This window comes from Microcaecilia unicolor, chromosome 3 (genome assembly GCF_901765095.1).
Source record: "Microcaecilia unicolor chromosome 3, aMicUni1.1, whole genome shotgun sequence".
NCBI lineage: Eukaryota > Metazoa > Chordata > Amphibia > Gymnophiona > Siphonopidae > Microcaecilia > Microcaecilia unicolor.
In genome coordinates this window covers 20,921,966-20,948,907 of record NC_044033.1, presented here as the reverse complement: position 1 = coordinate 20,948,907, position 26,942 = coordinate 20,921,966, and the positions used below count along the sequence as shown (strand labels likewise).

At 41.8% G+C, this 26,942-nt stretch overlaps 1 protein-coding gene across 1 annotated transcript in view; it reads right to left on the bottom strand.

The window, feature by feature from the left end:
• The window catches only part of UBR2 (ubiquitin protein ligase E3 component n-recognin 2), a 282,054-nt gene that overhangs the window by 142,988 nt on the left and 112,124 nt on the right, over window positions 1-26,942 (bottom strand). The window contains 6 exon segments of the mRNA XM_030195781.1: window positions 1,506-1,589; window positions 1,592-1,645; window positions 1,648-1,686; window positions 3,939-4,071; window positions 9,336-9,435; window positions 24,831-24,994. Coding sequence (XP_030051641.1) covers window positions 1,506-1,589; window positions 1,592-1,645; window positions 1,648-1,686; window positions 3,939-4,071; window positions 9,336-9,435; window positions 24,831-24,994 — 574 coding nt within the window.

The following is a 26,942-nucleotide window of genomic DNA, read 5'->3' as shown; positions in this document are numbered from 1 at the left end:
TTGTATAGTGGAGGAGTGGCCTAGTGGTTAGGGTGGTGGACTTTGGTCCTGGGGAACTGAGGAACTGAGTACAATTCCCACTTCAGGCACAGGCAGCTCCTTGTGACTCTGGGCAAGTCACTTAACCCTGCACTGCCCCATGTAAGCCGCATTGAGCCTGCCATGAGTGGGAAAGCGCGGGGTACGAATGTAACAATATATATATATATATTTTTTTTTTTTGGTATAGTGTGACAGCTAACATGGACATGTCAGACAACAAATTAAAAATATATTTTAACATCTGCCTTGCAGCACTATTTTTCTTTGCAACCACACAGTTGCACAATGAACTGGTCGCAACACTTAGCTTGTGCTAAAACTGAGAAGCAGCACTTTTGGTTTTGGGCTGGCAAACTGCAAAGCGTAGTTGAACAAATCATGATCACATTTACATAGTGTGAGCATTTCATATGAAAATATTACATATAACAATGCACATTTATTTATTTATTGCATTTGTACCCCACATTATCCCACCTTTTTGCAGGCTCAATGTGGCTTACAGGGTGTTAATATAGTATAGTCATTACATAATCTTAGATACAGTCGGTAATAAACTGGAGGTGGAAAAGGAATTAGTTAGAAGGTATTAGGTAAGGTCGTGTTAGAGGTGTTTTAAAGCGTTTGGGTGGTATACGGAGTAGTTTGTTTCATCAAGGATTATTTTTGTAGGCCTTGTTGAAGAGAAATGTCTTCAAAGATTTGCAAAAGATGGTTAAGTTGTCCGTGGTTTTCAGGGTCATGGGTAGTGCGTTCCATAACTGTGTGCTTTTGTACGCAAAGGTAGTAGCGTATGCCTGTTTATATTTAATTCCTTTACAGCTGTGGAAATTCAAATTGAGGAACTTGCGGGCTGATCTTCTGGCATTTCTGGGTGGTAAGTCTATTAGGTTCAGCATGTAGAGTGGGGCCTCTGCGTGAATGATTTTGTATACGGTCGTGCAGATCTTGAACTCAATTCGTTCCTTGAGCCTAAATCAGCATGTATTAATATGATGTCATTATTTTCACCACCTGGAGGACAGCTATAAAGAGGCTGCCGTGTATATGATAGTAGATAAACAAAAAGGATGACAACCAATTCCGCTGCAATACAGAAGCAAGAACACCATCTCCAAGAGAGATGTATACCATGCACATTAATAACTTTTCCTAAGTGTGTGTGAGAGTGAGTGTGTGTGAGAGTGACTGTAAAGTGAGTGTGTGTGTGTGTGTGAGTGAAAGAGTGAGTGAGAGAGCGAGAGCAAATTGACTGAGCTAGAAAGACTTTTGGTGGATATATGTTGTTTTCATATTGCAAATTGGCTTGTATTACATTTAGCCATGTGGAATATACAAGTTTTTAACATATAAATGAAGTAAAATGAAATAAAGACAGAGACCATTTTCAAAACATTAAGAATAAAGATGATGCTTGGTACGTGTATCTACAGTGCTAAAAATATCACATGCTTATAACCCACCTGCAAGTAAACGTGAAATTGGGAGATGAATGCTAACTTTCTCCTGAGAAACACAGTATCTAATGGTTTCCACAGAATGCCCGACATGCTAAGAGTGATTGGCTGTTCTCCATCAGTAAAACCACTGTGACACTGCATCACACAATCAAGCACTTTTTATAAGCTTCAATCAGAACTTTTCCTGCAAAAGATGGAGGTTTTAATTAATCTGTTATATAGTATTGTACATCGTTTCTCCTTCCAAATCAAGTCCTATCTCTTCTGAAAAAAATGTCTTAGGGTGAACAAGCCCGAAACCTGGAGAGCTGAGGCAGTTGTCTCATTTTCTTCTTCCCTTTCTTAATTCTTTTTCCTGTGCTTATTAGTACCCCTTTTCTTCCATCTACATATATTTCTGCCTCACAAGTTCTTCTCTTAGCATCTTTCCACTACTCTCCAAATTCCTTCTCAAACTCAGCCTTGCTCCCCTCCATTTTTACGTTCTTTCTTGCCCCCTATTCTTCAACCTTCAACCCTTAGCTAAAGCCCATATTTCTTCTTTTCCCTCTCCCAGCAATCCAACCTGCCCGCTTCCTCTGCACACTCACTATTTCCCTCCTTCCCTTAACTACATAATGGTCAGGTTCAAAATGGTGGGTTTTGCATTTGTATTTACCATTCAAGAAAAAGTCCTGCAGTCACAGTGGATACTACACTGAAAACATTCAGCCCTGGATGCTAAAACTGCAAATAGAATGTTAGGATTATCCAAAAAAGAGATGGAGGACAAAGCTGAGAATATCATCTCAAGAAGGATATAGTACAACTAGAAAAGGTTCAGAAAAGGGGAGATAAAAATGATAAATAGGATTGAACTAAACAAGTTAGGTCTTTTCAGCCTGGAGAAAGATGACAGATGAGATGATGATAATTTATAAAATTACAAGTGAAGTGGAATAGTTAAATTGGGGAACAGCGGTTTCACTTAACACAAAAACAAGAGGATATACCATTAAACTAATGAGCAGTAGATTCAAAACAATTGTAAAAAGTAATAGGTTTGGGTTTTTTTTGTTTTGTTTTTTAACACAAGCATTTAATTAAACTGTAGATATTCTGTTGCCAGAGGACGTGGTCAAGGTGACAACCTAGCAGGATTCAGAAGAGGACAGGACAAATTCCCAGCGGCAAAAACTAATTTGCCAGGTAGACTTGGGAAAGCCAAGACTTGTTCATTCCTGGAAATGAACTATAAAGACAGATCTATTTTTTAGGATCTGCCAGGTATTTGTGAACCAAGCTGGCCACTGTTTGAGATAGGATGCTTGGCTTAATAAACTTTGGTCTGACTCACTATAGCTTTTCTTATGTTCCATTTTGATATTGTAAGGAGGTTGGAGGGTCTAAACAGCTCAGGAGGAGGTATGGGGCCAGACTACATTCCCCACAAGGCCCAGAGAGAAGGGATCGGGGTGGTAGGTCCCAAAACCCGGTATGGCCCCCACGTGGAAGGGAGGGGGAAAAGGACTGGAGAGAGCAGCTGCGATGGCAGGCGAGAGCCAGAAGGGGGAGCGGGGATGACAAAGCTCAATACCCTTGGGTTAGAAATCAGTACAAGATTCCTTCCACCTGGGAGGGGGAGGAGGTCTCCAACCAACAGCCTAGCAGAGAAGCAGAGTTAATGGAGTGCTTGGAGGAAGGAGAGTCTGGAGGGACTAGCACCCCAGGTTTGGAGGAGCCAGTTGACATGGACTGTAATTGTACTTTGGGGCAGAGTTGCAGGGACTGAAGGCAGTGGGTGGTCACAGGAGTCAATTAGCTGTGTTGTGGGCGGTGTACTGCCATTCTGCAACCACCCAAGCGGAAAGACTTTTAAAACTGAAACCCAGGCTGTTGAACTGGGGGAGAACTTGGAGTTAAAGGGAAGTTTTTTCCTTGTTTCTTTATTTTGGAAACTGAATGGGACTTTAACCCCTTGAACTGAGATTTGGTGGAGGAGGGGAATAAACTGTTTGGAACTAAAAGCTGTGTTGTCTGGAAGGACTTTGTTTGTGGACTGCTGAAGGGAGCCTACCACCCCTGAAGGTTTGCTACTGGGATTACAGTTATTATAATATACAAAAATACACAACTTGGACCAAAAAATGTGTGCTAAATTACATTTCCTCACCCTACAATAAAATACACATCTACCAATACTTTCACTTAACTTAGTCATCCAGAAACAGCTATATAAGCAAGTCATAAAAGACAGTACACACTGCACAAATAAATCAGAACCCAGACTCTCGCTAGACATGGCTGCTTTTGAGGAGGGATAAAACTTATTGCTTAAAAAAATATAAGCGATTATTTCTACTCATTTCTTTTATGATTCCCTTGCCTAAACTGAATGAAGTAACACTTTGTACAATACGACATACCTGTTCAGATGTACACTCAGTCAAGCAATACTTACATCTGTGGAACACCAGTCCTGCATCATTGATATGAGGTGTGTTAATTTCATCTGCAGTGTAAATGCTGCCTCCCACTCTGGCTCCATTTCAATGTGCTGTCTTACTTGACGAGTTATTGGGTCCATCCCCTGACAGGGAAAAAAAACTGTAAGTGCATACCAGTGAAGTCACAGGAATCAACAAACAACAAATAGCGCTGGGTCTAGACTTCAAGCATGCATAGCCATGTGCCTATGAAGCTACAACATGGTTCTACAAAAAGTGGACAATCGATCAATTGTCAACTTAACTATATAAAGTGTAACAGAGTAGCATCATACTATCATTCCATTTATGTGCATTAAAAAATGTTATCAAGATTGTGAATTGTATAATCATTTACACCTTAATAAAGATCAGAACTAAAATGCACGTATCTGAATGTAAATTTCTCAAAGTCACCTCTACATCAGAGCTCTGTTTAACACAATGCCCATGTCAAGGGGCCTTGTGTTTATGAGGTCATCTTCCAAAATGGTTGAATTCTCAAATGCTAACATACATCTCTCAAAACAGCTGCTGCTCATGTCTGAATGTCATGATCCCTGTGTGTCAAAGTGCACACCCAGTACTCTGCATGAGTTCTCAGTCTAACAGAAATCCAGAACACAGGAGAAGGGTACAGAGTCAGGGTGTGTTCACAAACTCACACGCCCATGCTGACAGGCAATGCTCAGATCCTCCTTGCTTAACAAATCACTGCTAAGGTCGCTTTAAGCATCTAGTCCTTTGCTAACGCCCTCTGGATGGGTTCAAATAAAGAGATCAAAGACCAGAATGAGATCCTAGGAAGGAACCACCACATCCTCTGTGGTGGCTAATAGTGCTTTACACTATTAAAAACCATGAAACATCCAAGCATACTTGATTTAAACCCTTTAGCTTGCTATTTTAGCCATATGTATTTTAAAAGAAATCAAGACTAAATCCTTCTGTCTGGCTACCTGGCACTTTGATTTAGCTAACAGTGCTCCAAAACAGAGCACAATTAATATCCTATCACAATAAAATTATTCAGTATTAACTTGGTTCTCTTCAAGGACAAGTAGAAGCACAAATTTCCTAGCTAAAGGATGCCCTCAACAAAAAAAGGGGAAAACAGAAGACACAACAAATGGGCAGACATGAATTAGTTAACAAAAATTTAATATATTGATCTTCCAGATTAAGCCTTCTCTCAGTGTTCTACAATAAATCATTCACAATAAACTGACAATGTAAAATCAAGATACCACAATTCCAATTATTAAAACCCACCAGCAGCCATCTAATAACCCTATCCCCAGGAGTCTCTCCCTGAATCTACTGTCCTTAGCCCTCAAACGTCTGAATGAAATCATTCGGATTTCAGACTCTTATGATACTTTAAAACAGCCTTTCTCATTCCTGCAACTTATTCCAAAACTGATGAGCCATCCAAACAGGAAAAAAAAAAGTCATCAACTAAGTAAATTTCAGTTTCCAAGAACTAGGGCCAGATGCACTAAACTTAACGAGCCATTAACAAGCAAGTAGTAAACCGTGGCATGCACTAAAGGCTTCTCCGAGCCATTTTCCAATCACGGTAGCAGCAAACGAAAATGGAATGCAGATGATCCAGAGCTGCACTACAGTTGCAAAGCTATTATAATGAGATGCACTACCGTTTTCCAATCCCCGTACCATGGAAAACCTAATGGGAGGTCTACACCTCTCGTTGGGGCAAAGAAAAAGGAAAGAATCAGAAGAAAAAAAATGTCGTCAGGGACGTCCTTTTTGGACGTCCTTCACCTGAAAAAAAAAAAACCCACTCCAAAGACGTTCTTTTTGGACGTCCTTTACTTAATAATAAAAACCCCAACCGTCCAAGTGTTCGTCCGGGACATCCTTTATGGACGTCCTTCATGCAAAACAACAACAAAAAAAGGACGCCGTACTTCTTAATTTTTACTCTCGCTCTTCTGTTTTAAATCTTCCTTTGAGACATTTTTCCCTTCCTCGTCGGCAGCTGAAGAGAGGGCTAATGAACGATTGTGAGGCCCCCACCACGGCCTCTCAGCCAAAATGTATAGCTCTGAGGGGAAGAAAACAAAAGCCAGACTGAGGAGGTCCTCAAAAGACGCAAAGTAGGAACTTGCACATATAGATGGGAGGGCCTTTCAAGGGCTTCTAGAGCCTCTTCTGGCTGGAAATAATTTGCCCCCATCTGCAAGGACTCAATATCCTACTTGTGCTCAGACAATCCCTCTTAATTATCTGGAAACACTTGTACTTAAGAGTTTGCCAAGGTTTAGGTCTTAAACTCGTAGCTCTTCAGGGCATTGGGCGACTGTCATGAAAACTAGAACCAGTCAAATCATCACCAGTTTATGTCCACTTTCTTTCTAACTGGGAATATGCAGTATAGAGGTTCCCATATCCCTTTGCATATGTCCTAGTTAAGTGGATGGATACTGCCATCAGTTCCTTAGCAGCATCCAGGTATTGAAGAAGTTGAATAAGGATGGTCTGTGCTTGCAATGGCCTTATCTATTACCTGCACAAAATCTGGACAAGTGATCAGATGGAGATTTACTCCTTGCCTATAGGGGACAGTATATATGTCTTAAGAAACATTTATCTGATCTAAAGGAAGCCCCAACTCTACTCACTCACTCTCAAAACAAATGGCAGAAAACATCTAAGCAAGCACTAACTACTACTACAGCAAGAACCCTGGACAAGAAACAGAACTAGCTTAGAGGTACAGCAATTTCCAGAATCTCCCCTGATCTTGGTAGCATGCAAAGGAGACTGGTACTGATGTTTCCCATCTTGGATAGGGTAGAGTCACCATCACTCTATGGCTCCATGAGCAAGCACTTAAGAGCCCAATGCTCAGTGGAAACTGGGCGAGATCTCTCGCATCTTTGGGGTCCTTCTTTTGACACTAAGGAAGTCAATGCCGTCTCCTGCATCACCCAAAGTAGATAGTGCAATTCAAAGGTCCTTCTGCTTCATGATGGTCCTCAGAGCTGGTTCAGTGTATTCAGTATTTTTCAGTTCTTCAAGATAAAACTGCAGTTTCATCTTATTAATTTCGATTGCCCAGATGTTAACAAAGGGTGGACTCACAATCTTACCCAAACATCTATCAGAGGTCTGATAATAGCCTGTGATGGACATCTTTTTGCATGCACTTAGATGAGAAGCTACTAGCCACTTAGATATTCTAAGGAAAACTGATAAAGCAAAACAGGGAGAAAACATTTTAAACATTTAATAGACAAAATAAAGAATAAACTATGACCCGGAGCTACCATCCATACATAGGCCTAGTAACAGATTGGCAAAACCAAAAAACTGTCCAAGGGAACTAGAAGGTGCTGAAGAATTATCTCATCTCATAGGGAATATGCATGACATTTATGTTCAGGATATCAAGATATCTGTAAGGTTATACACACCAATCTGATGGTTTAGGTACAAGTCCAGACTAAGTTTAGAGACCTGAATTACAAACAAGGAGATCGAAGTTGCTCTGCTGGCTTTGTAAATCTTGACAAAGAATGTTAATCTAGTATCGCCTGCCGTACTTAATGGTGATATCTTTCTCTACTCCTTGGAAGGTGTTATACATACAGTGGGGGAAATAAGTATTTGATCCCTTGCTGATTTTGTAAGTTTGCCCACTGACAAAGACATGAGCAGCCCATAATTGAAGGGTAGGTTATTGGTAACAGTGAGAGATAGCACATCACAAATTAAATCCGGAAAATCACATTGTGGAAAGTATATGAATTTATTTGCATTCTGCAGAGGGAAATAAGTATTTGATCCCCCACCAACCAGTAAGAGATCTGGCCCCTACAGACCAGGTAGATGCTCCAAATCAACTCGTTACCTGCATGACAGACAGCTGTCGGCAATGGTCACCTGTATGAAAGACACCTGTCCACAGACTCAGTGAATCAGTCAGACTCTAACCTCTACAAAATGGCCAAGAGCAAGGAGCTGTCTAAGGATGTCAGGGACAAGATCATACACCTGCACAAGGCTGGAATGGGCTACAAAACCATCAGTAAGACGCTGGGCGAGAAGGAGACAACTGTTGGTGCCATAGTAAGAAAATGGAAGAAGTACAAAATGACTGTCAATCGACAAAGATCTGGGGCTCCACGCAAAATCTCACCTCGTGGGGTATCCTTGATCATGAGGAAGGTTAGAAATCAGCCTACAACTACAAGGGGGGAACTTGTCAATGATCTCAAGGCAGCTGGGACCACTGTCACCACGAAAACCATTGGTAACACATTATGACATAACGGATTGCAATCCTGCAGTGCCCGCAAGGTCCCCCTGCTCCGGAAGGCACATGTGACGGCCCGTCTGAAGTTTGCCAGTGAACACCTGGATGATGCCGAGAGTGATTGGGAGAAGGTGCTGTGGTCAGATGAGACAAAAATTGAGCTCTTTGGCATGAACTCAACTCGCCGTGTTTGGAGGAAGAGAAATGCTGCCTATGACCCAAAGAACACCGTCCCCACTGTCAAGCATGGAGGTGGAAATGTTATGTTTTGGGGGTGTTTCTCTGCTAAGGGCACAGGACTACTTCACCGCATCAATGGGAGAATGGATGGGGCCATGTACCGTACAATTCTGAGTGACAACCTCCTTCCCTCCGCCAGGGCCTTAAAAATGGGTCGTGGCTGGGTCTTCCAGCACGACAATGACCCAAAACATACAGCCAAGGCAACAAAGGAGTGGCTCAGGAAGAAGCACATTAGGGTCATGGAGTGGCCTAGCCAGTCACCAGACCTTAATCCCATTGAAAACTTATGGAGGGAGCTGAAGCTGCGAGTTGCCAAGCGACAGCCCAGAACTCTTAATGATTTAGAGATGATCTGCAAAGAGGAGTGGACCAAAATTCCTCCTGACATGTGTGCAAACCTCATCATCAACTACAGAAGACGTCTGACCGCTGTGCTTGCCAACAAGGGTTTTGCCACCAAGTATTAGGTCTTGTTTGCCAGAGGGATTAAATACTTATTTCCCTCTGCAGAATGCAAATAAATTCATATACTTTCCACAATGTGATTTTCCGGATTTAATTTGTGATGTGCTATCTCTCACTGTTACCAATAACCTACCCTTCAATTATGGGCTGCTCATGTCTTTGTCAGTGGGCAAACTTACAAAATCAGCAAGGGATCAAATACTTATTTCCCCCACTGTATATACCAAAAATGATTACCAGATTTTCCATCCCAAACGGCACTGTATGTTTCTACTGTAAAAAAAAAAAAAAACTGCATTTTGAGATACAATGTGGATAAAAAGTGTTAGTAAATTTCAAGTTCTTGCAATAAAACATTTATAGTTGAAGATTACATACCTGCATACATTTTAGCAACTCTAAAAAGGCATCAAAACCCTCAAGAAACTTGAGTCTTAAATCATCAGACCATTCAGTTGGTTTGCTAATCAGAACATACCTGCAAACACAGTAAAAACTCATTAAATAAATTTCAATAGAACAATTTCATGGTTCCTTGTTGGTGACTTAAGATAATAAAAGATATAAATAGAAGCTATTCTGAAAGAAAAAAATATTCCTGACCATATAGACTGACAGGGCATATCAAGAATAAGTCAGCATGGCTTTAACAAAAGCAAGTTTATTAAGTGTTTTTTGAAGGTGTAAAAACACATGAATAAAGATGAGCATGTAGACATGAAACCTCATTTTAGAGACATCCAGGTCGGAAGTCCTTACTTCCCCCTGTAGTGTACAAAAGGCTCTGTCAAACGTGTAGCCTTCTGTAAAATACATGCAAGGATGTGTATTTACAACCAGGTACGTCCACCAAAAGAGCAGCATCAACTCAGCAAATTCTATTAGAAGTGCATGCACTTCTATGCATAGTGGGGCCATTTTACAAACATGCATAAGGGCCACTGATTAATTAGCAAAGTCACACTACTTACTGAATTTGGAGGCAGTAATAAAAAAAAATTGGAAGATTAACGAGGATTACTACTACTACTACTACTTATCACTTCTATAGTGCTACAAGGCATACGCAGCACTGTACACCATACATGAAAAGACAGTCCCTGCTCAAAGAGCTCACAATCTAAATAGGACAAGCAAACAGACAGAACAACTAAGAGGTAAAGGAATTAAAGAGGTGGGGATAAAAGGGTACAGGGCAAGTGAGTAGTGGTTAAGAGTCAAAAGCAGCGTTAAAGAGGTGGGCCTTTAGCCTGGATTTGAAAACGGCCAAAGACGGAGCTAGACGTACAAGCTCAGGAAGTCTACTCCCTGAACCCCCTGTGTAAAGTCCTGACTAAAACTAGCACTGTTTAAAAATCTGTATATGCCTCTGAGCTGGCGCAAAAACGAATGGTGAAATTTGCTTGAATATACACACATTCCTTTTGGGCATTCTAAAAATGTATTTGTACATTCCCCATCTTACCAATTACATCCATATCATGCCCCCTCGAAATCTGTGTCCCATGAAAATAGTAGCTTTCTTCAAATCACCATTTAAATGCTTATAAATTTAGGTTAGATTACATAAATAAATGCCACTATCTCCACTTACAGATGCTTTTAAAATGACTTCCATACTCTACTAATGAATAAATGTGAAGCTTTTTGTATTCGCAATTGTTCACAAATATTGTTTCTTCGTAAAGCTTGGGTCCTGGGTAAAAGAGTTATTCTTGGGGTTTGGGTTGGGGAGGAAGCCCCCTCCTTCTGGGCATGGAGAAAGCGAATACACGCATTGATGCTTTTAGAACGGCAACATGCTAGGCATGCCCCTAGGAGCTTAAAAATATTTTCTGCAGTATGGAATGTGTACATTGGGTCTCTTCCGCATAGGACCAGGAGTCCGATTCTAAATTCCAATTAGCTAAGTGCTTTTATTTTGGGGGAAAGCGAGACACCCCAGCAAAGTATAGTGAAATTTATTGATTTGCTGAGAGGAGACTTCAGGCCGCGCGTGCCCTAGCTCCGTTGGGTACCCCCTTCTTTCCTCCTTTTTTCTTTTGTGTGGGAGGGTATTAGGGTTCAGGTTTCGGATAAAACTCATAACAAGTATGATGACGGATTCTAGTCTTTGCCAAAGTTTCAGTGTTTTTCATATTGGTTGAATGTTACCTGTTGTTACTTTATCTTGCTTATGTGGATATATTTAATAGGTCATCAATAAAAATTGTTCAACCGTAAAATGACTTCCATAGTGCGACTGGATTTTCAGAAGGTGTTTGATGAAGTTTTTCATGAGAGGTTCCTCAGGAAATTAAAAAAAAGTGATAGGATAGAAGGTAATGCCCTAGTGATGTGATGTATTTATTTAATACTAGTAAAAAAGGCCCGTTTCGTACAGAAATGAAACGGGCGCTAGCAGAGTGAATGTGCGCGCGCGGTGTGTGTGTGTGGTGTGTGACAGAGGGAGAGTGAGACTGGGGCGAGTGTGTGTGTGAGAATGAGAGTATGTGCAGGGTCTCCAACCCCCCCCCCCTCGGTCGTGTATCCCAGTTTGCATGTTGCGATTCCCCCCTCCCTCCAGTTCCAGGGGGGTTCCCCCCGCCTTCCTTTTCCCAGTTGCAGGGTCCCCCCTCCCAGTTGCAGGGTCTGTGTCCCTCTCCTTTTGTCCTCAATTTAAAAAACGACAATGTGAAGCAGCAGCTCCTAGGTTTGCTTGTTTGTGAGTGTATAGCAAATGACGGCTGCGTGGGGGAGTGGAAACAGAGATTAACCATGGGCTTCCTTGCTATTGTACACTTGCTTGGGGTCCTTCCAGCTCCTGTGTATTAAACGTCCTGAAGCATGTCATAGGTTTGCTTCTTTTGTTTTCAGTGGAATGGGATGACGGCTGCGCTGGAGTCGTAGCAGTGCTGTTTCCCCCCCCCCCCCCCCCCCCCCCGCTTCCGAGTCGCCAGTGGTCCTGGACTCCGAGCCCTCACCCGCCTCCTCCACATTGGACACTCGCCGCAGCCATTTGCTCGCCGTGTTGCCGCCCTCCCTCTTCGTCCTGTGCGAGAGTGTGAACCTGGCCTCTCTCCTGCTTTCGGCTACTGATTGGCTCCTTGAATGTGCTCCACCCTCAACGTCATTATGTTTGACGCGAGGGCGGGGCCCACATCTGCTGCTACAGAGCTTCGAACAAACGAACTGGCTTCATTGACGTCAGTGGTCAATGGAACATTGAGAGTGCTTTTTATGTGCAGATGGGGCGTGGCCTAGGGCGCAGATGGGAGTGGCTGAGTGCGGGAGTCCGAATAGCCTAGGTCAGGAGCCACACTTGGAGAGAGGTGAGCTTCAGAACGTCTGAGGGGGATTCAGAATGTCTGAGGGGGATTTTATTTATATAGATACTATTTCCCACCAAAACAATAAAGCAGTTTAAAATACAAAATCAAAACGTATAGTAAATTAAATACACACCTAATAGAATTCTAATCCTTAATGAAAATCCTATAAAATGCAGTCAGGCAACTACAGATTCCCATCAGTGAGACTATTACATCCTGCTTGTCCAAAGTTACTCAACCTGTAGCAGGCGTTCTCTGAGGACAACAGGATGAATATTCACACTGCCCTGCCCTTCTCCACTTGGGAGTTGTTCTATCAGCTGTTGCACCACACTGAGCTGCTTCTAGAAAGGACACCAGGGAGCGTTTACTGCACCAGGCTCCATCAGATGACGTCATTATCTCAGAGTTTAGCACTATTAACATCCATCTTGAAAACCCTTCCTACCCAGAAGCCACTTCTCTGCTAAGACTACTGGATGACCTAGGATTTGTTCTTCAATACAAGCAACCCATACATATAACGGGTTATTGCCAAACTTAGATGCAATTAGTACCACCTTGATGGTGAGCACTTCCTTGATAATAAGAATGGGGATTGGGACTTCGCCTTTCTGTAGTTACAATCAAAATGGTTTACATTATTATATACTAGTAGAAAAGGCCCGTTCAGACACAGATGAAACGGGCGCTAGCAAGGTATTTCTCGGAGTGTGTATGTTTGAGAGAGTGTGTGTGAGAGTGACTGTGTGAGATAGAGAGTGAATTTGCGAGTGTATGTGTGTGACAGAGTGAGCGAGACTGTGTGCGAGTGTGTGTGTCTGTGAGAGAGTGTGTGTCTGTGAGAGAGTGTGTGCGCGCCTGGGGCCCCCTCCCTCCCAACCCAGTTCCAGTGTCCCCCCTTCCTCCGTGTTCCAGGGTTGTCGTCCCGCCCTCCCTCCCTGTTCCATGGACGTCCCCCCATTTTGTTTTTTTTAGTTTTTGTACAGGTGGTGCATTCCCCCCTCCTCCCCTCCTCCGAATTCCAGACCCCTGTCTCCCCCCCCCAGTTCCAGACACCCCTCCCTCTGAATTCCAGACCTCCCATCCGAGTTAGACCCCTCCCTCCTGCTCTCCGAGTTCCAGACCCCACCTCCCTGCCTCCCTCCCTCCGATTTGCAGACCCCGCTCCTTCTCTTTGAGTTTCAGACCCCACCTCCCTGCCTTCCTCCGATTTCCAGACCCCCCCCTCCCAGAGTTCCTGACCCCTGGACCCCCCTGCTGCGACCCTCGAGCCCCCCTTCCCGCCGCCAACCCTCCCCCGCTGTAGATTCTGGCTGGGTCCGCCCCGTTTTGCTGCTCACTGCATCGCGGCTCCTCCCCTCTCCCTTCTACTGGCCAATTTGATATCTCTTCTCTTTTGTCTCCTTCCTCTGCTCCTTTCCTATTGGCCACTGATGATTTCTGTTCCTTCTCTCTCCCATTGGCTATGAGTCTCCCCTCTCTCTTCTACTGGCCAATCTGATGTCTCTTTTCTTTTGTCTAAGCCCTCTGCTCCTTTCCTATTGGCCACTGATGCTATCTGATCCTTCGTTGCTTCTTGTCTGTTGTGTCAGTGGTGGTTCGGGAGGGCGTTTGGTGAGCGCTGCAGGTTCGGGAGAGCGGCAGTCAGCTGCGAGGTGGGTTTTTTTTGTGTGCGCGTGCCAGTTCATGGGATTCGATCAGCTGTGTGTTTTTTTTTTCTCACCAGGATCACGTCATAATGCGGCAACTGACGTCAGTCTGATCTACAGAGCCTAGCAGACCAACTCCGAGGGGGCCATGGTCCCAGGCAAGACAGAACGTTGGAGGTGAGAATTATTATATAGGATAGGTACTTATTTTGTACCTGGGGCAATGGAGAGTTAATGAGTTGCCCAGATTCAAAAGAAGCTGCAGTAGGAATCAAGCCCAGTTCTCCAGGCTCTCAGCTATGCACTAACCACTAGGCTGGCTACTCCTCCACTCCAAAATTTTAGAATGGTTGTGCAGAGTCTAATTACTCCACGTTTGATTATGCAAATGGATTATTATTGAGGGCTGCAGAAGACTCAAATTAAAGCTCTACAAACAGAACAAAATTCTGTGGCCAAGGTTTTAACTGGCATTGCTAGATTTGAGCATATCACACCAGTATGGAAATGTTTGCATTGGTTACCCATTGAGAATAGGGGTATTTTAAAGTTGCTTGTTTGATATTTAAGATTCTTATGAAACAAGTCCGAGATATTGGCAGCAAGGCTTCATATATATCAACCAAATCGATCTTTGAGATCTGCAACTCCGACGTTGCTTGATGTTCCTTCACATCATGTGATTCTTCTATACTCACAGAAAATAAGATCTTTTACATTGCTGGTCGTTTACTGGAATAAGTTACCCATGCGAATAAGGAATACTAAAGGTTTCAAAAGAATTTAAAAAATAGCTCAAAACATTGTTACTTATGCAAGCTTACAGCTGGGGTGATGAATGATGACAATACCTGTCTCAGGGTGTTTATTTTGTAGATATTTTTTGTAAAGTTGATTGTATGTCTTAGATTGTTTTTATATTACACTAGGAAAAAATGCCCGTTTCTGAGCGCAATGAAACGGGCGCTAGCAAGGAGCTCCCTCCCTCCGAGCTACTTGCCTTGTTGGGGGCTGTGTGTGGGGAGGGGGTTTTTTTCCCCCCTGCGCCTCCGTGGCCGTGCCTGTGGCATTTCCGTTTCGGCCCTCGAGTGTCATAGCTCCGCCCTCGACGTCATGACGTTTTGATGCGAGGGCGGTGCAGACACTCCAGGGCACACCGGATATCTCGGGCGCCTCAACTTCCGTGGAGGCTTCAGAACGTTGGGGTTGCCTTTTATATAGAGAGATATGTGATTATGAAATCCACAGAGAACTTTGGATCTAGCGGAATAAAAGTTTTTAAATAAATAAAATCATATTGCTTTGGATAGACAATTTCCTTTCAGCCTTTAAATTAATACCTTTAAAATTATCAGTGAATAAACTGCTCTGTTGCTATATCCAAAATGAGGATTTTGTGCAGGTTTGTCTATTCTGCTGAAATGTCATTAAATCAAAAAGCATCAGACTGGTTCTTGATTCTTCACAATAACCTGGATGAACTAGCACCTAAAAAGTTACAGCCACTCAAAACTATGCTTAGTAATGCATGGTTTTCATCACAGCTCTGCTCTATTAGACAATCTTTGAGACAAGCAGAGTGAATGTGGAGAGGAATCCTTCCACCTCAAATGTCGATCATTATAAGCAAATTACACTCATTTATAAATAGATGACAAGACCAGCAAAATTGGACTTTATTTCCTCTTTAATATGCACTGAAGGGAATTTCTCCAAGCAGTTACTGAGGATAATATGTTATTTCACCTAATCTTTTAGCACAGATATAGCCAGATCAACTTGGTCAATTTCTAGCACAGAAAACATTGAATTTGAATAGTAAATCAACTTATGATATACACTCATTCTATCGCTTTCCAATTGAATCTTCCCAGGTGGTTACCACTGTCGGTGGGTCTTATTTTCTTTGAGGAAATGACAGGTACAAATTTTAGGAGTTTTCCAGAGTTGTAGATAGTGTGCACTCGCAGACAGAATGAGTACGTGTAGCAATATTGTTCCCAAAACAAAAGCATTAAAACAAAAAAAAAAACCTCAAACAAAATGAAAATTCCCATAAATGATATGACAAACTGAACAAAACAAAATTTCTGGATTGGCACCTCTAGTTTGTTTTAATTGAAAAAGAAAATCTTTATGTATCTCCTATCCCATGACTCTCCAATTTCCTCTGGAGTCTTTCATGAGATACTTTGTCAAATGCCTTTTGAAAATCCAGATACACAATATCAACCGGCTCACCTTTATCCACATGTTTGTTCGCCCCTTCAAAGAAATGTAATAGATTGGTGAGGCAAGATTTCCCATCACTAAATCCATGTTGGCTTTGTCTCATTAATCCATGCTTTTGAATATGGCTCTTTAACTGGTCTTTATAATAGTCTCTACCATTTTGCCCGGCACCGACATCAGGTTCACCGGTCTATAATTCACCATTGAAACCATCGCTGAGTCCATATCACCCCAACTAGAAATTGCTTCACTTAGAATCCAAAGCAAACCCCTGACTGACCAACTGACCTGCATCCTGTTTTACAGGCCGCCCGGTAACTGGAATGAAAGCCAGCCTATCTTCTTGGATTTCATCTCAAACACCTGTGTAAACAATTCCAATACACTAATACTAGAGGACATAAACCTTCACCTAGAACACCCCAACTCAGCCAACGCACACAAATGCAAAGACTTCCTACAGTCCTGGGATCTCACATGCAACCTACCCACTCCAAGGGACATACTTTGGACCTCTTATCATATAAACTGTCAACAGATCACAACCTATCATTAACAGATACCAAATGGTCAGAAACACCTTGAACCGATCACCACAAACTGAACCTATCCCTAAAATGGCGAAAGAAGGGCTCATATCGCACACCAGAACAAACTACTTACACTACGAGAGGGCAATTTGACCCACAAATATTCTGGCAACAGATATATGACAATGAATAGACAACACCAACTGACTCCATACATTATCTGAATCATTGGAAGGCTAGATGCAGCAGCATACTAAATGAAATAACACCCTTAAAGACAAGAATATCAAAAACACAAAACTCTATACCATGGTTCAACAATGAATTAAAAAAAACTCAAAACACAGTCCAGAAATTTTGAACGAGCATGGAGAAAAACAAAAGACGAACATACACTCAATGCTTGGAAACAAATACTCAGATGATACAAATACGCAATTAGACAAAATTACACAGCACCCTTCCTCATCACAACAATGACATTGAAAACTTCTTCGAGGACCTAGACCTAATCCCGGACAGATACTCAGCTGACCGTATCTGGCATACATTCAACCTACCCAACTCCGAATCAAGTCACACAAGCGATTCACAGATTCACCAACATCCACTGCAAATTGGACATATGTCCCAGTCATCTACTTAAATCCGCCCCCAGCCGATTTATTGAAGACCTCACATCCCACCTAAACTTCACTCTACAACAAGGTTTCTTCCCCGAGGAACGTGGCAATATCCTACTTACCCCAATACCAAAAGACACTAAGAAAAAAAAACTAATGACCTCACCAACTACTGCCCAGTTGCGTCCATCCCTCTAATAGTAAAATTAATGGAAAGCCTAGTGACCAAACAGCTTACGGAATACCTGGACAAGCACTCAATACTACATGACTCACAATCAGGATCCGTTCCCACCATAGTACCAAAACTGTACTAATCACTCTCCTGGCCAAATTCAAGCAGGAAATAGCCACAGGTAAAAGCATACTCCTCCTTCAATTCAACATGTTGAGCACATTCGACATAGTAAACCATTGCATACTACTAAGACTCCTTGTTCACTTCAGTATTGTTGGAAACGTACTTAAAAAGATCAAAGGCTTTCTAACCACCAGAGCATACCAAGTAAAATCAAATTCAAGCATATCACCACCGTGGAAAGCAGACTGTGGAGTACCTGAAGGATCACCACTATCACCAATAGTCTTCAATATGATGATGATCCCACTGGCAAAATCCTTATCCAATCGAGGTCTTAACCCATTCATCTACGCAGATGATGTTACAATCTACATTCCCTTCAGACATGCCCTGACTGAAATAACCAATGAAATCAATGATGGCTTGAACATCATGGACTCTTGGGCAAATTCATTCTAATTGAAACTGAACACTGAAAAAACACATTGCCTTATCCTCTCGTCTCAAATTAACAACTACAAACCAGCAACCTTAAACACCCCAGGACACATACTCCCGATTTCAGATAGCCTAAAAATACTCGGAGTCACAATCAACCGCAATCTCACCCTCGAGAGCCAAGTAAAAACCGTAATAAAGAAAATGTTTTATTCAACGTGGAAACTCAAAAGAATAAAACCTTTCTTCCCAGGGACAACTTCCGTAAACTAATATAATCAATGGTCCTAAGCCATGCAGATTACTGCAACAGAATCTACGCGGGATGCAAAGAACAACTCACAAAAAAACATATGCATCTAACTTCTCCTACTTGAGCGCACAACTATGGAACGGACTCTTGCATGCTGTGAGAACAATACATGACCACATAAACTTCAGGAAATCTTTAAAAACTCACCTCTTCAAAAAAGCCTATCTGATCCAACTTAACACCCCCCCCACACCCAGCAACACAACATAATCAAGGATCGCACTGGACAACTTACCACCACCATTCCCCTTGACCCAATGACACCTGACTCACACCTACCTCATCTGACCACAACACAATTTTGTATTTGTTATCAACCTTAACAGCAAATACCTCTACGGTACTTGTAAGCCACATTGAGCCTGCAAACAGGTGGGAAAATGTGGGGTATAAATGTAATAAATAAATAAATAAAATAATTTCCTGGATCTCCACTGGAACCTATTTTTAAAAATCGGCGTTACATTGGCCACCTTCCAGTACCACACTTGATTTTAAAGATAAATTACATATTAGATGGATCATGCAGGTCTTCATCTGCCATCATATACTATGTTACTATAAGATGGTGTACAGTTCTAAAAAATTGCACCTTAAATACTGTGAATCAAACTGAAACAACGTTTAATAATTGTGTCAACCCCAATAGTTTTACTGAGTGCAGTACTATTGTTAAAATAGTTATCACCTCTATGAGAGATCATTAACTAGTCTAAAAGTAGTAAGAGCCCAGGGGCCAATGATCAAACGTAAATGCAGGTGCTAGAGGCCACTAGCGCCCACATTTACCAGCGGGGCATGATGAGAGAGCCCTGCAACAATGAGCGCACCAGGAAATACCACAGAGCTCATATAAATTAGATTTAAATGAACTTTGCAGTATTCCGCCCGTATGATCAGAGAACAGTGCTCTGATCATATGGGCAGAATAGCACCTTAACCCTAAGCCAGTTCAGAGTGGCATTAGGGTTAAGGCTTCCCTCTCTGTTCCCTCCCCCCCCATTCAAGCCAGGCAGCCCGGACCCCCCAATGGCTATGGCCCAGGGCAGGTGGGGGTAGGGGTTAGGGTTTCATCAGACCTCCAGTCCCCCCCCCCCCCAAGTCTGGGGGGGGGGGGGGGGGGAGAGAGACCACTGGGCCACCAGCGATATTTGTCCTGGTGTGGAGGGCGTGGGGTTACAGAAGCTGGAGAGTCCACCAGACTTCCAGCCCCTTCAAGTCAACTTCACTGGCTCCCTATCCGTTTTCGTATCCTGTTCAAACTTCTTCTACTAACCTATAAATGTACTCACTCTGCTGCTCCCCAGTATCTCTCCACACTCGTCCTTCCCTACACCCCTTCCCGTGCACTCTGCTCCATGGATAAATCCTTCTTATCTGTTCCCTTTTCCACTACTGCCAACTCCAGACTTCGCGCCTTCTGTCTCACTGCACCCTACGCCTGGAATAAACTTCCTGAGCCCCTACGTCTTGCCCTATCCTTGGCCACCTTTAAATCTAGACTGAAAGCCCACCTTTTTAACATTGCTTTTGACTCGTAACCACTTGTAACCACTCGCCTCCACCTACCCTCTTCTCCTCCTTCCTGTACACATTAATTGATCTGATTACTTTATTTTTTGTCTATTAGACTGTAAGCTCTTTGAGCAGGGACTGTCTTTCTTCTATGTTTGTGCAGCGCTGCGTACGCCTTGTAGCGCTATAGAAATGCTAAATAGTAGTAGTAGTAGGGTGGGGTGGGGGGAACCTCCTGTTTGACAGGTCTTGGCTTTTTCCTTTTTGACAGCCCGGACCTGTCAAACAACTGCAGTAGGACTGTGCCTTGGGCACACACCCAGGCACAATCCTCCCGCACTTTCTCCCCATAATCAAAGCTAATAGTGCACCTAAATTTGCATGTTATTAGCTTCGATCATAGGGGAGTTATTTCCTCATGCTAATTTTACAGCGCTGTTTGGAACAGCATGGGGAAATTGATCATCGAGCTGCCAGAATGGAGACTGGAAGAAGTATCATACTGGCTTAATTTACATAAACTTAAAATGTAATACTGATAAAACCGAAATTAACAGGTAAGAAGAAAGAGTGTCTAAAATTAAGAACACTGGGCAGGTTCCCTTAAATAAGTTAATAAAGACTACACACTCAAATTCTATATATGGTGCCAAATTTTGTGCATACGTCTGAGATGCGTGTGCAAATTAATCAGCTCTGAGCAATCAATAATTAGGAGCTAACAACCAATTATTCATGTTAATTGGCGCCCATTAAAATTTGCACACGCTTCCGGCTGCATGCCATTCTATAAGGAAGGATGCTCAACTCCCATAGGTTATATCCCAAAAGGGGGCATGGCAGCAGGGGCATGCCGGGGGTATTCCAAAACATTATGCACGTAGTTATGGAATACTGGGTCAGCATGTCCAACTTGGGCGCCAGCATTTACACTAGATTTCGGCAGGTTTGAGTCTGGCACCAAAAGTTAGGGCGAGGGAATCAACGCCAAGTGCAATTCTACAAAGGGCACACGCCCTTTTCAGAATAGCTTCAGAATAGCACTTAGCGACATTTTTTTTCAGCCCCCATTTTTGAGCGCCTTTATAGAATCCAGCCCCAGGTTCTTAAATGGATTCAACTTTTTCACGGATTGTCATAGTTTGGGATTTTCCTCATACTGATGCAGACTGGTAGTTCACACTGATTTTTCTGGTACTAGGGAGCTGGTCTTTTCCTAGTGTGGCATTACTTATGTACTTATAACCACTACTAAATGGACTTGGGAAAAATCCACAATTCCAGGAATAACATGTATAGGATGTTTGTACGTTTGGGAAGCTTGCCAGGTGCCCTTGGCCTGGATTGGCCGCTGTCGTGGACAGGATGGTGGGCTCAATGGACCCTTGGTCTTTTCCCAGGGTGGCATTACTTATGTACTTATAACCACTACTAAATGGACTTGGGAAAAGCCACAATTCCAGGAATAACATGTATAGAATGTTTGTACGTTTGGGAAGCTCAACAGGTGCCCTTGGCCTGGATTGGCCGCTGTCGTGGACAGGATGCTGGGCTCGATGGACCCTGGGTCTTTTCCTAGTGTGGCATTACATATGTACAAGAGTTTTTCTTTTCTCCTAATAATTCTCCTTAATTCAGTAATAATTCTTTGTTCCACTTTGCAACTGTCGGTATTTCAAATGCTGTCAAACACATAATGAAATAAATAAATAAAACAACTGGAAGTTGTTTTTATAAAATATATCCCTGCGGATGAATGATGATGTAACTGTTTCAGAAGAGAGTCTGAATCATCATGGATTTGTTAAACTGCCTTTCTGTGGTACAACAAAAGTGGTTTCCATTTACTATATGCAGGTACTGTCTGGGTTAATGAAGTGTGAAGTGACTTGCCCAGGGTCACAAGGAGCCACAGAGGGAATTAAACCTAGTTCCTCAGGTTCTCAGTCCACTGCACCAACCATTTGGCTACTCCACTGAAAGCAAAGTGTTATTTGTTCACATTACCTATTGTTTTTTTTTTTTTTTATTTCTTTATCAGTTTCATATATTTACAAGAATATATCCTTGAAAAGGCAAAACAGTTTAAACAAATTACAGGAAATTTTCCCAAATGGAATATTAAACAAGAAAACAATCTTAACCAACTTGTATTAGACCCCAAATTGTGGGGGCAAGAGCATCAGTACTCAGGAGTCAAGTTTCACATATCATTCAAAAATAAAGTAAAATTAAAGAAAGGCTTAACAGTATAGATCGCTATTTTTTTCCTAATTATCTCATTTTTAAGACTAATCAGATCTACTTAGCTCCAACATAAATTAAGACCTTTTTCTGGCTAATAAATTGTTTCAAATGCTCAGAAACAAAAAATACATACTTAACCCCTAAATATTTTACGTTGCATTTACATGGATAATTTAGGTTGAAGGAAGCACCCAAGGCTAATGTAGCAGATCTTAATGCCCAAAACTCCTTCCTTCTAGCCTGAGTCTGTTTTGTAACATCTGGAAAAGCAAACACTTTTTTTTCCATAAAATGGAACTTGTAAGTTCTTTAATGCCATTTTTCTAACTGAGTCCAAGTCTTGCTGAAAAATAAAAGATACCAAAAGAGTTTGTCTTTCAGTCATTTCAGTTAGAGAAGAATCTAGTAATTTCAGAAACATTTAAATCAGGCTGTTCTTGTGGTAAAGCTTGAGTGTTATCCTTCAATCCTCTAGATGGTAAATAATATACTTTATTCAACGGAGGTATATTGTCCTCTGTAAATTTCAAGTTTTCCACCAGATACCGTTTGAAAATTTGTAAGGGGGAATAAACTGGAGTTCTTGGAAAGTTCAATAAGCGCAGATTAAGTCTTCTATTATAATTTTCAAAATACTCCAGTCTATTATGAATCAGTGTATTATCTTGTATAAGTTTTGCTGAAATTTCTTTCATTTTTACATTTTCATCAGTTAAATAGTTTATTTTTTTCTGAGACTTCATTTTTCATTGCTGTAAGGTATTTAGATAAAGTCTGAACGCTACTCACAAGAGAGTCGATCTTGCTAGTCGATGCTAAGACTGTCTGAAGTGTCTCCCATATAGTCTCAAGTGTTACCGGCGCTTTCTGGGCCTTAGATGGCAAAAAGGTTCCGACTTGAGATATCGCTATGGGGCCCACCGGCTCCCCGCTACATCGTCTTCGCGGTTTTGCGGATCCCCTCCATAGTCGATTCCAGTCGGTTGCGGCGATTGAGAACGCGTTGGAGGGGACAACGAAATACCCTGTCCCAAAAGCTCAGCCTCTCCTGTTGCTAGTAGCTCAGCGGGACCTCCAGACGCCCTCGTCGCGATTCCCGCGATAAAACCATCGAGCGTCTGCTGGGTCGGTGTAGAGGTAAGAGCAGTCTGAGCTCCGGCTCTAACAAACGCTTTCCTCTTTGTATGCGGCATATTTTGAAACAGGTAAACAGTTTACTTTAGGAAATAGAGGAAGAGTTTGAGCTCCTGCAAACACCTCGATGTTACTCGCGTAGAGATGTAGCTGCCGCCATCTTGCTCCGCCCCCGCTTATCTATTGTTTTAATAAAGCTGTTTTTTGCTAGTTCTCTCGCTTCCCCTTTATAGTTGTCATGCCTCACTTGAGAGAGATTTGGGGGGGGGGGTTAATTTTCTTACTTATTCTGTTGATGGTACCTCCCTCTTTGGTGTTAGGGTTGTCATCACTAACAGGTGCTTTAAACTGGAATAGTGGGTAGGCTGGGGGAATAAAACTGTAAAACAAATGTGATGACAGTTTAAAGATACTTTTCTTTTTCTCTATGTATGCTCTGCGATTAGATTTTTGTATACTCCTATTGTAGGACTTCTCATCAATAAAAAATTGTTAAACTAGAAAGTTTTTGTTTTTTTGCTTTCTAAGTGCGCACTCTTTGTATTTCCATTTGAATCTGTGGTGCACCTGCCTCTTTTTTTTCTCTTGTTCTTAAAACTGAAGTGCAGAAACATTTATTATGCTTTCACAAGTTAGTGAAAACATGGTTATTTAGTCAAGCATTTAGAATTTGAATGGAAACCAAGGATTCCTATGTGGGTAGCTACAGACCATTTGGCATAGGGGCTAGCAGCTTTTAGATATTTGATTGTTATTTTAATGAGAGTTCCAATACAAGCATGTATTTTCTATTGCTGTATCAGAAATTTGAGAAGAAAGATATTTTATTATAATATTTGATGCATTTATATAAAGATGATGGTTATTTTAAATTCAATGCATTTCTTAAGTGTCGTATGAAGTGGAGGAGTGGCCTAGTGATTAGGGTGGTGGACTTTGGTCCTGGGGAACTGAGGAACTGAGTACAATTCCCACTTCAGGCACAGGCAGCTCCTTGTGACTCTGGGCAAGTCACTTAACCCTTCATTGCCCCATGTAAGCCGCATTGAGCCTGCCATGAGTGGGAAAGCGCAGGGTACAAATGTAACAAAAATAAAATAGATACTATTGGAGATTCTACATGGAATGTTGCTACTATTGGAGATTCTACATGGAATGTTGCTATTCCACTAGCATCATTCCATGTAGAAGTCTGCGCGGCCACATTGGTGATCTGCAAGGGCCGACTTCTACATGGAATGTTGGAATAGCAACATTCCATGTAGAATCTCAAATAGTAGCAACAGTGGAGGAGTGGCCTAGTGGTTAGGGTGGTGGACTTTGGTCCTGGGGAACTGAGGAACTGAGTTTGATTCCCACTTCAGGCACAGGCAGCTCCTTGTGACTCTGGGCAAGTCACTTAACCCTCCATTGCCCCATGTAAGCCGCATTGAGTCTTCCATGAGTGGGAAAGCGCGGGGTACAAATGTAACAACAAAAAAAAAGAATACAACAGATAAAATACATAATGCTAGAACAAATAAAATGGCAATATTTGTCATCATCTGTTTTCAAACCATTTAGTTCTTATTACTTACTTGAGATCCAAAATAAGGCTTTGAACCCTCCTGAATTTGAAAGCTTGCAAAGCTGTATAGCGTTCAAACTGAAATCTGCCTTGGGTATCACGATGTCTTAGATGGTCCATAAAAGTCTTGATAATTGTGGTCATAAGATTTTCTTCTATTATCAGGGTCCGAGCCTAAAACAGGTATGATTAAAATTTTATGTTACTCTTAGATATACTCTGCATAACAGCACTGGAATAAGGAAGGAAACTATCCCTTTTCTTGTGTACTTCTCTTTTTAATATGGAACAATTCCCTTATAGCAAAATTCATTTGAAATATGACCCAGTCTCAAACAGCACAGTTGAGAAAGTGAGGAGTTTTGGGGCCCAGATAAGGAAGACCAGATGCATCTACAAGGGCAAAGCTTGTTGGTTCAAGGGTAGTATTAAGATACATCCTTCTGTTACACTATTAAATATATGTTCTGGAGTTTACAAGGTTGAAAAACCTAAGCTAAAAGCTCCAAGAGGCCATACTCAAAAAAAGCTGAGCTCTTGAATTCAGGAAACTAATCTAGGTTCTTAAATTGGGTGCCTATTTTCAGCTGAATTTGGTACCTAAATGTATACACCAAAAATTCTGAATCCTAAATTTAAACTTGCTAATCATTTGCCTAAATTTAGGAGCCTGAGTTAGATGCTGAAAACCAATGTTAGGATAATAACTTTTCTTTCCTGCCATTCATCCCATCCCCTACAGCCACCCAACTTTGTAGAATCAAATTCAAAAACCTAAATTTATGAGAGAGATTTGTATTTGATGCAGGTAACAGACTTGCAAATCTCTCTCAAACATATTCATCAGGGATATGCTGAAAACCCGACTAGCTGGCAATTCCCCAGAACAGGTTCGAGAACCACTGACCCAGGTAATATTGGTTCCAAAACCTTTTGATAATGTGATTCAATTTTATTACCAGGTGATCTCCTCTTTCCTACCATCTTTGTCTGCCCCCCGACCCCCTTTCCCAGAGTTTCCCATTACATAAGAGATCATTTTACAAACTTATTGTTGAGCCTACATGAGACTAAAAAAAGTACCAGGGAAGCTAGTCCAAAAATACCATGTCTGAAACTCTTAAGCATGGTTTGTATTTTCCCTGGAAAAAAAAAAAAAAATATATATATATATATATACAGTTAAAATGTCATATTTTATAAGTGTACTACTGAAAGAGTGAACCATATACCACTGCAGGTCCAGAAGTAAATGCCTTTATGGCTGATGTGCAACTTCAGCACAGAGGGGAAAAAAAAATTCTGAAATAAGCTGAGATCTCTCTATATAAAAGGCAACTACAACGTTCTGAAGCCTCCACGGAAGTTGAGGCGTCCGAGATATCCGGTGTGCACTGGAGTGTCTGCACCGCCCTCGCGTCAAAACGTCATGATGTCGAGGGCGGAGCTATGACACTCCACGAGGGCCGAAACGGAAACGCCACAGGCCGCGAACAAGGCAAGTAGCTCGGAGGGACGGAGGGAGGGGGCCCCTTGCTAGCGCCCGTTTCATTCCGCTCAGAAACGGGCATTTTTTCCTAGTAGTAAATAAAATCAAAAATATGATTTCTCATGATTTATAACCTTATGCATGAGAAATATTCCAGCCATAACCATTTGAATCAGACCATAAAAGATTAACACAGGTCGCTGCTTCAGTTATCAATAAAATCCTCACCACAGGAAAACATGTAAAAAAAAAAAAAAAAAAAAAAAAAAAGAAAGAAATACATGAAAATACTGGTTATAAAAATAACAGCTTAAAAAAGCAATGCTAAAGCACATATATTCAATAATTCAGTTGGAAGTAACCTCCCCTCTTCATGCCAATTTAAATGCCAACCTTGTGATAATACACAGAAATCGGCATCTAAGCTAAATTAAAGGTACCGCTGTGCTGATCCTTATTAACACATAGACAAAATGGAAACAGAAACAATGAAAGAAAAAAAAAAGTTATATACCTCTAACTCTAAACTGTTTATACATTTCTAAACAAATGCAAAAATGGAAGACTTGGTTTTGTGTTTAAATCAATGTTGTCATAATCTATAAAACTGCCATAGTAACATAGCAGATGACG